Source organism: Macaca fascicularis, chromosome 2 (assembly GCF_037993035.2).
Source record: "Macaca fascicularis isolate 582-1 chromosome 2, T2T-MFA8v1.1".
Taxonomy (NCBI): domain Eukaryota; kingdom Metazoa; phylum Chordata; class Mammalia; order Primates; family Cercopithecidae; genus Macaca; species Macaca fascicularis.
Genome location: NC_088376.1, coordinates 49,406,961 through 49,417,656, shown reverse-complemented (window position 1 = coordinate 49,417,656; position 10,696 = coordinate 49,406,961). Strand labels below are relative to the sequence as shown.

General features: G+C 33.5%; 1 protein-coding gene across 2 annotated transcripts in view; it reads left to right on the top strand.

Annotated features, from left to right (window-relative positions):
- Positions 1 to 1,323: 1,323 nt before the first annotated feature.
- Positions 1,324 to 10,696, top strand: part of PLSCR5 (phospholipid scramblase family member 5) — a 30,254-nt gene continuing 20,881 nt past the window's right edge. Inside the window, exons 1-2 of one of the 2 annotated variants that reach the window (XM_045386811.2) lie at positions 1,324 to 1,470; positions 6,220 to 6,362. In XM_045386811.2, the coding sequence (XP_045242746.2) occupies positions 1,458 to 1,470; positions 6,220 to 6,362 (156 nt within the window). In that variant the 5' untranslated portion in view covers positions 1,324 to 1,457. Of the gene's footprint in view, positions 1,471 to 6,219; positions 6,399 to 10,696 lie in introns of both variants that reach the window. The other variant, XM_045386810.2, reaches the window with a different exon arrangement.

The following is a 10,696-nucleotide window of genomic DNA, read 5'->3' as shown; positions in this document are numbered from 1 at the left end:
ATGATCTGAAAAGCCTTCACTGCAGATTAAATATTAAAAGATCCCATCAGTCAATCATATGCCTATGTCATCATATGCCCACGTCATATATGGTTGTCCTTGGAGAGTTCACAAATGTGTTTAATTCACTTAGATTTTTATCTTTATTTCAAAATTTGTGCTGTGTAGAGCAGTCAAAGTTAACTGGTGAATTATGACCACATTTCAAAACATCTTATTTGATAGTGTTAATAACTTAATTTTTTGCATTAACGTTTTTCCAAATGCTCTTGACAAACATTAAAAAAACTTAGGAAACATACAGTTTAATTTAAAAATACTAATCATATTTACACATCTTTTCTGCCAAACGACATATTAAATAATGGTAGCTTTTTTCAACTCCAAACACTAAGAAAACAACAACAACAAAACCACTCCTCTTTGTCAAATAAGGAAAATTCAAACTTTTGGCAGTCTGCAAACTGTGAGATTTGACTTTATAATTTTTCATCACCAGGTATACCTTCTGAAGTCTCACAACACCCATTTTAAGTCTCTGAAGTCTCTTAACTATTTTTAGAAATAGACACTATTGCTGATAACGCAATATATCCTGCATGTTCAACCTTTGTGAATCATACCATCTAGGGCAATTGACTTGGTGAGCAAAATCTGCATGGTCACCTGGGCAGCTGCATTTAGAAATACGAGCTGTCTAGTCAAGGTTACAGCATTTGTTTTCTTTCCTTAGAATTCAATGCAGTTAAATATCATCTAAATTTTGATTCGCTTTGCAAGGCTATTGAAGGTTTGTATATTCCAATGTCTCTGATTAATCAAATTCAATTAAAAAATGAAAATAAAGATGTATTTTTATAGTCGTAGGGAATATATCCTCTTCTTGTTTGTTTTGAGTTGAAGGGATGGAGATAAAGCCAAAAGAAAAATAAGAATAATAATGTTCAAACATTTTCAACATGTAAAGAATTGTATTTAGAACTGTCAAAAATTTACACGATAGGAGGTTTTATCACAGAATCTGGAATGGAGACTTCTAGAAATTAAGAAATACAGGATATTTCTGATATAAGACTGAATGAAAGCATGTATGTTCTAAGAAATACAAAAACAACTTGGTAAAAAAAAAAAAAAGACACTTAAAATGAGTGTTGTGTGTTTTCCTTTCTGATTTTTATTATTTTTAAATTGTTCCGTCAGCCACCAAAGTTATATGATGGTTTCTGAACAGTGTTTACTTTTATGACAGTTTCATCTCACTCTGTTGTCCAAACCGATAAAATCCGGAAGTCTAGAAACAGCAAGGGACTCCCTTCCTCTGTTATATGTAAGCTGACAAGTGGTAGACAAACACCTTCTGAAGTTTTATTCATGCTGCGTTTTCTCTCCTTGCTGCAACAAGAAAAGCCTTTGTTTTCCAACCTGGCAGCCTTTGAAGAAGTGACTCAGACATCTTCATGGCCTCTAAAGGTAAGAGTAAATATAACCAACTAATAATTTTTTTCTTATATTATGACTAAAAATAAACAATTGTGGATGTGTTACAACCAGTTAGATTGGTATCTTAAAAGCTGTTATTTGTCACTGTTGAACATTGTGATTTTAAAATTCTAACTCTCAGGAGCATGTTGAGTTAAATTTAAAAACACTCTATCTGACAGACTGTAAAAGTTCAGATGTAAACGATGTTTTAGTTATCATGAACACAAACATAGTGAATTAATAAGAAAAGCTGCATAGCAAAGTTTAGAATGAGAATCTTTAATGTTAAACGTAAGGACAGGGTGATATTTTAAGTTTAAAAGGATTTGAAGAAAACTTTTCACACATAAGTCAGAAAGTGTTAAAGTGCAATTTAATAATTTTTTAAAAATTAAAATTTTAAAAATTTATGTGGGTACATAGTAGGTATATATACCTATGGGATACATGAGATGTTTTGATATAAGCAGGCAATGTGAAATAGGACATAAAGGGGAATGGGATATCCATCCCATAAATCCATCCCATTTATCCTTTGAGTTACAAACAATCCAGTTACACTCTCTAAGTTTTAATTTCCCATTTGTTATTCAAATTATGTGATATAACCGTTTATTATAAAGAATCTGACAGGTGTTATTATTGATTCTTAAATTTGATTGGCTAGAAATAAGTATTTCTGAATTATAAAGCAAAAATACCTTGAAATTTCCTTGTGGTAAATTAAAGATAGAAAACAAACAGAAAATATCTACTTTAAGCACGCAGATCACTTAGCAGACTTTTGGGAGTAGGACTGATGAGTTTTTTCTCAAATTCCTAAAACTGCAAAAATATCATAACTGTTATCTTACTTTAAAGAAATTCTCAAAAGACAAGAGATATAGTTGTTTTTAAAGTAAGCTACAATCTCACTAAAAACACTTGTGAAACTGTATAAAAAATAAAATTATAACGTGCTCTCCTTTCATTGTCAGAATGAACCATTAAAGCCTAGGCTATAATTAAAAGTTTTAGCATGAAGAATTATGATTAGTATAATTGGTGAAAACCTTTTAAATTAATTACAGATAGGATAGTAGGGCCCATCAATTTGCAGTATCCTAAATTAGTGATCCATTCAAACAAATGTGTATGCTTACTTTCTTCCTTTATCAAAACATACTTTTGGACACTGTTTAATATGAAACAAATGAGATAATCTTTCCATTTTTATCAATCTTTAATGTAGACCAGTCCCTCGGTCCCTCAGAATCACTGGGAAAGCTCACACAAATTGTAAAATATACATGTGAAATAGCAAAATCATGAATTTGATATATGTGTCATCATTTTTTCTGTCTGAAGACAAACAAAAAACCTTGACAAATATTTCCTTTCATTTAAGACTGACACTAACATTTAGTCCAAAATACTTTCTCACTTTATAAAATAAGAGTTACAGCAATACTGTAGCCTGCAAGGTAAAGAGTTGCAGAGTGTATAAAATATTTATAAGCTAGTTATACATTTTTAAAAGAGTAGATAGAAATTCAAAGCCAGTAAGAAATTCAAAGGAGTTCCTTCTTCATCTGGTGGTCTGAGTCTTTGAAGAAACTTGTGACTGGAAAGTAATATTATGTCAAAATATGATTAATCTACCAGGAAGCAGTGATGTTCCATAATGATAAAGACCCAAGTCTAAACTTAGAAGCAAAACTTCAGGTGGAAAACTGACCCTCCTTCTGCACCTGGCTCAAAATATTTAATACATGGAGTGGATAAAACACCTATTAGAGACTTCATACTACCTAGGAGACTATAAGTGACAACAAAGCTTTCTTGTGAATTAGATACCTTGTTTAAGACAAGTCAAATTATCACCATTATCTAAGTAAAACACTTTTGCAGATAGTTTTCTTCAACTGTATATAAAGACATAATTTATAACATAATGTTTTCTTGCCCAGTAACTATATTGGCAATTCCCATTTTCCCAGGGAACGCAGACTAAGTGTACATTTCACACATTTCATAGGCAGATCAATCAGCACTACTAAACCAAAAGACAGTCTAAATGCCGGGTGCCATTAGAACTGAAGAGACATTTGTGTGATCTGGAACCCCCTGACTCAGTAGAAATTAACAGAATTTAAGAGCAAGTTGCTCTCAAACAGGGTGATCTGAACTGAGCAAGAGCTGTCTCCAAAGGTTACTTCAATGTGAACTAAAATCCCAGAAGAAGCAGCAGGTGAGTGCAGAATACTGATGTCTCTCAACAGTCTCAGGCAGAGACTCACCCATACTCTACTCCTAAATAAAGACTTTGGACATAATATCCTCTGAGCCTCAAGTGCATTAATGCCTCTGGACCTGCTGTGAAGTCTAAGGCCCTCCAGGCCTGGGTGGGAATGTACAGTGACTTGCCAAATCCTCCATAACCTACGGCATTTTGTTACAGCAAACATAATTTACAGGATAAAATTGGGGTAATCTGTGAGTCCCTTTAACAATTAAGTTTACAGTGAGAGAGAAAATAATAATCTTATACCAGCTATTGTTAGAAATTGATCCCTACACATGGTTTTTAATTGAGAGATAATATGTGCAGTGAAGGACATAAAGAGCACAAAACCTAGGCTCCATGATTTTTAAAATAAGGACACACTCATGACCACCACCAAGATCAAGATATAGACATTTCTAGATTCTATTAAGTTCTCTTTCTAGCCAATAGCCATGCATCCTCTCTTTCTCAAGATGGACCACTATTCTGGATTTTATCATTGTGAACTAGTTTTCCCTAGATCATAATTTTGCCTCTATGTTTTTCTGAAAGTGATAATGGTACATTTTGCACTAATGCTAAAGAAAAAATGTTTATTGTTTATTATCTTTTAATATTTTGAGTCATTATTGCTATATTAATGGCCATTAGCTCTTCTCCCAAATCTGACATAGTGTTACATAGTCTTTCTCTGGGTTTACTTCTTAGGATCCCATTGAGGAGATGTTCTCAAGAGCAAGGGGAGGTCTAAAACCTATATCCTTTGTATCTGCCCCAGATGTATGAGAAGTTCAGCATGGGGGTCCTTGTGGAAACCAAACTGCTATATTATTATCAGTATTAGGCTGTATTTTAGTGGGGCCATTTGACAAGTTATTCCATTCGATCCTAACCATAAAGCATGTCTACATTCTACATATCACAGACCAGTACAAACCGAATGGCCCTACACTAATAATAATAAACTCAGTTTATTCTAATAACCTTAAGGTTAAATAAATAAATGAATGAATTTACTTCATGAATGAATGAATGAATGAATGAATGAATTCAGAATATGCTTGAGTTTTCTTAATGATGAGAAATTTACTACCACCAAAGGAAACCCAAATGCATTTTTAGAATTTATTTTTCACAGATTTAAAAGATAAAGATATTTCTTCCCCACCGCCCCCCCCACACACATACAAACCTTCATGAGTCTGAGACACATTGCTGAAGTGAGAACATTGTAATTTGCTGCTAATTGTAGAGATTCCACTTCAATTTTGGTATGTGAGTAATGAGAATACTTATTCAAATCTTTGTGTAGCTGTTATAAATTTCCTACTTGTTGTCAATGCAGAAGCAATTTCCTTGCCCTTCTCTTTTATATGTCTTTAGGACAATCTGAATTGCTTGTCTTCGTAATGGCCCTTCTTATATTTGAAAATACCTGTCACAAAACTTGCTTCACATCTATACCCAATCTAAAACAGCATAATGTGGATAAACTAACTGAATGCACTTGTGAAAGCTCTAACACTTTATTGATTACTAAACATGAGAAGTAAATATACTGATATTCTTTGAAAAAAAAGATATCTAATGAGAGATATATCCAAATGGTAGTTATGTGAGAAGAAAAAAATCATAGAAAAGCTATCATTTATATTTTTAAACAAAAAGGCCTTTGCATATACCACCTTATTAGGGGTTATACATAAAATTATACAGAGCAATGCAAAGTAAATAATAAACCCCCAAATTTCAAAGTAAAAGACGATTAAATTGTAACATATTTACCTGGCAATAATTTAGAAAACAGGTATCCTCTCTAAAAATTTTAGTCAAACTTTATATAATTATTTGGTTCTGATATCTTTTATATTTTGTAATAGTGGGTGAGCTACAAAAGGATGCATAGCTTCAAACTATTATTGGTTATATATAGACTTATATAAACATAAATATATAAAAATAAGTATATATATAAATAGATAGACATATATTACTGCATATATATTCAAGTAACATCAATTTATATGTATATACTTACATATGTTTATATAATATATAATTTATATATGTATAAAGTAACCAATAATTACTCTCCACATTTTGCTTTGTATATTTATATAATATATAATTTATGTATGCATATAAATATATATGCAGTAAGTGTATATATATATGCAAGTAATTACATATACACACACACATACACATACGCATATTTTTTCTAAAGTCATTTATTTTCGCTAAATTCAACTTTTTCTCACAACTACTACCGGAAGTCTCCTGCCCTTCTTTTTTTCTAACTTAGGGGACAAGTGGTAACGGCAGTGAGTAGTGAAAATAAGGAAAAGGGCATTAAAATGAGAGGCAGGAGATAAACTATCCTATCAATCAAGAAGTAACAAATATTTTAAGAAGGACTAAATAAAATGGCCTAAATTTAAATATGGATTGGGATTTCCATTCTCTTGCAGATGCCCAGAACCAAAGAAGAGGTCTGCCTAGTTTTCTTCCTGGAGTTCCAGACCCAGACGAAAGCCTTCCTGCCTCATATTCCAATCCAGGGAACCAAGCATGGCAGCTGAGTCGCCCTTTGCCAAGAAGTTTCCTGCCAACAGTCAGTCTCCCTCCGGGTCTAGAATATTTAAGCCAGGTGTTTTTATCTTTCTATTCCTACAGATAGTTCTACCCTTAAAATTAATACAAACTTTCTTTCTGACTTTTCAATCAAGGTTGAAAGACTTTAACCAATAATTTACTGAAGTGAAAAAAGCATTATAAATCATAAAATTGTAAAATATTAATTTTATTTATTTATACTATTTTTAAAAGTGTGTCTTATTACTACTTTTATCTTCCTTATTTATTTGACAGAATGATGAGGCTAAATATTTTTGATGGAGCTGTTTAGCATGTTTAGCCACTTGTTCATTGATCAAGGTGTCAGCAAATTTTTCCTCAAGAAATTGTCTAATATGCCAGGCATGGTGGTTCATGCCTGTAATCCCAGCATTTTGGGAGCCCAAGGCAGGCGGATAAGCCAGGAGTTCCAGACCAGGCTGGGCAACATGATAAAAACCCCATCTCTACAAAAATTAGCAGGGCATGGTGACATTTGCATGTGGTCCGAGCTACTCAGGATGCTGAGGTGGGAGGATCACCTGAGCCCAGGAAGATCAAGGCTGCAGTGAGCTGTGATCACACCAGATTGGGTGATAGAGTGAGACTCTGACTTGGGAAAAAAAAAAAAAAAAAAAAGAAAAAATTTTCTAATGTATCTAGTCACCTACAGCTATTTAATTAAAGAATATTTGTCGAGTGCTTGCTATACTCGAGACATATAAAAAGCATGAAACCTAGCCCCTGTCACCCAAAAGTTCTGCAACCTAAATGGCAAGACAAAAAAAAAAAAAAGTTAATGCAAAGTGCATGCCTATATACAAATGATTGATAAGCACACTATTGTAATTTGTTCAGGTGTATAGAGGAGAGAGAGGTTCTTAAGGATCAAAGTACTTGAAAGAGACTTCAGCAATGAGCTGAGAGCTCAATGTCCTCAACTGAATCTCAAGAGGAGGACACAAATCCAAGAGAAAGCAGTTATAAAGTGAACATTGTCTGCTGATACCACTGCATCTCCAGGCCAATTTGCTTAAAGGAGCATATTGCTATTGGATATAGTCACTGTTCCAGTCATTGTAGAGTAGGCAGGATTCAAACCTTACAATAAATCAATCAAAATATCACTATCTGAATTTTATGGCATATAAATAGCTATTGCTATTCGTGTATGTATATTATTTTTGCTTTTGTATTTTATCCTAAAAAAAGATTAGAAGTACAATTACACTAATATTGAGATGTCAGCACATCTGCTGCAATTTTCAGCTTGTTTGGCATTCTTTCAAACTATAAAGTCTATCTCCTTTATCAAAATCAAATCTCTGTGTTAATTCCCTTAAGGTACAAGAGATTTCTGTTATGCCTGATAGGGTTTAAGCTGCATGCAGCATATGTTCCTGGTAAAATGTTTATAATTGCAGATGCCTTCTCCAGAAACCCACTGGCAGACAAATGTACTTTAGAGACTGGAGAGCTCAGGGAGATATGTAAAAGAGCTGGAAACGTGAACCTACCATCTTCCATCTGCAGAAAGGATCAGCTGTAATAGCTGACTAGAGTTGATTAACTGCTGCAAGCTGTTTGGGAATGTTGTCAGACAAGGTTTTGCCAAGTATAAAAGTGATATACCAGTGCCAGAGGGCTGAGGTTTGATGATCACATATGGTCATCACATATTCTTCTTCCATTCATGAATGATGACACACCCGGAGCCAGATGCTTGACATGAATACATTTTTGTTACGTTCAGTAAGTAGAGATATGAACCCATTGGCTTTGGTTCTAAAATGGAATAAATTTTCCAAAAATATACCTTTGTTAATCGTTGCAAGAAAAAAAAAATATGCCACCAATTGTTGAATATTCTACTTCTAAAGAGAAAGATAATTTCCTCACTTTATACTAAAAGAACATTTATTTTATTTACTTTAAAGCAGTGCACATACAAAACCATGAATGAGCATTTCAAAAGTGTTATGCCATGAGTCTGGAAGAGGCACAATACAAAATGAATTTTTAGATGCTACGTTTTCTCTGAAAGTCACAAAAATCAAATAAAATAATGAACATTTGGAAATAGTACATTAATCAATGAATAAACAGGAAATATACAATAAATATCTTTCTAAATTAAAAAATTTAAATAAAATATTTTAACACTAGTCTCTTTTAATCAAGTCCATCCAATTACTATTGAGAATCTTGTTTCCATAAACAATTTGAAAATATACGGGGCCGGCCGCAGTGGCTGAAGCCTGTAATCCCAGCACTTTGGGAGGCGGAGGCGGGTGGATCACGAGGTCAGGAGATCGAGACTATCCTGGCTAACACGGTGAAACCCCGTCTCTACTAAAAAATACAAAAAACTAGCCGGGCGAGGTGGCGGGCGCCTGTAGTCCCAGCTACTCGGGAGGCTGAGGCAGGAGAATGGCGTGAACCCGGGAGGCGGAGCTTGCAGTGAGCTGAGATCCGGCCACTGCACCCCAGCCTGGGCGATAGAGCCAGACTCCATCTCAAAAAAAGAAAAAAAAAAGAAAAAAAAAAAAGAAAATATACGTATATGAGTGTTTATCTATATAATGTATATTAAATCTAAGAATAAAATTGATAGATTCATTACAGATTAGATTTACATGTTCATACAGTCAATAACATTTTATTGTATAGTGTCAAAGTGTCAAAGAATAATTATTATAGTTTAGTCACCTGTATGTAAGAATAATGAGGTAAAGTCTACAAAACATATAAATATCCAATTTATTTTGAAATACGTATATCAAATGGAATAATTGATACCTGTCAACGTGATTTTTTAAGAAAATTAATTCTTAAGCCATACATCTAACCCTCTCATTGTATTTTCATTTCTACAGCTTTCATACTTAAGGAGTTAAGTTTTACTTGCCATGACACCTAAATGTATAATTCAATCTGTTTAAAGTTTTCAAAATTCCTAGTCTATCAATCAATAGAAAAAGAATGAAAAATGTCCCTTTGGGCCATGGTTTATAAGTGGCTATGTGCTATTTAAAGAAAACTACAAGAACGACCAAAAACAACTCCCCGAAATCCAGGAGATTATTTCACAGAGAAAGCAAATCAAATGTTATTACAGAGGGTGGGGAGGGTATAAAAGTAAGAAAATATGAAAGGTATTCAAGTTTCATATTGTCACTTGAGATTTATTTCCCTTAAATTTAGCATAGTGATGTCAGTAAAGAAACAGAGTAGAATGCATGGTAGAATTGATGGCCATTTACAAGTTCTGTGATCGTGGGCAAATTACTTAATCTCTGTGGGCTTGTTTCCTCACGTTTAAAATTAATGATATTTATCTCTCCAAGTTTTTGTGAGGATTAAATCAGACACTGTCTAAACATCTAGCACAGTGACTACCTTATGGTAGTTATTCAATTTAAAAAGCTGCTGTTGTTGGATATTAGAGAGGTACTACTTCTTTTTCATTGTCAGGTGGATTTCAATTAATAGTTTCTAAATTTCAACACTAAAACTTGATTCACGACATCAGTATTCAGAGTACCTAAACTCCCACTTTATTTTTGACCACACAGATCTCTATTTCTAAGTTACTTGTGCATAGATCAACTGCTAAATAATAATGTACATCCTTGTTGAGGCTTACCACTCCATTTTCCTCAGAAGATAACAGAACTAATGCAGTACATTACTAAAGACTTGGTCAAGTATTTTTTTTTCTAATAAAAAGCTTTGTCATTATTGTTAATTTAGGTTTTAGAATATATTCGATCATAAATTATTTTTGGAAAAATATTTTTTGCGAACCTTAAAAAAGTAGCCACACATATTATTTTATCAATAAGAAGATTTAAATAGAGAAAATGATATTAGTTTTACCTCCACCTTAGGACATACAAGGACAATGAGGGAAATCACGTAGCTTCAAATGTTCTGAGATTGTAATGTCCACTCAATACCAAATTTTAGTAATGACTGGTTAGTTTAAAAGTTACTGGTGAGTTTATTAATGCGAAGGGAGAATATGGGGAAGAAAATTTTAAGGTGGAATGAAAAATGAAGCATTAGAAAATACAATGATCAGCAGCATATTCAGTGTTCATGCTTTTGCATTACTGGATCTTCAAGTACTGAATATCAGATTGAAAATAAACACAAATAGGCCAGACACAGTGACTCATACCTGTAATGTCAGCACTTTGAGAGGCTGAGGTGGGTGGATCACTTGAGGTCAGGAGTTTGAGACCAGTCTGGCCAACACGGCAAAACCCTGTGTCTCTACTAAAAGTACGAAAATTACCCAAGCATGGTGGTGAGCACCTGTAATCCCAA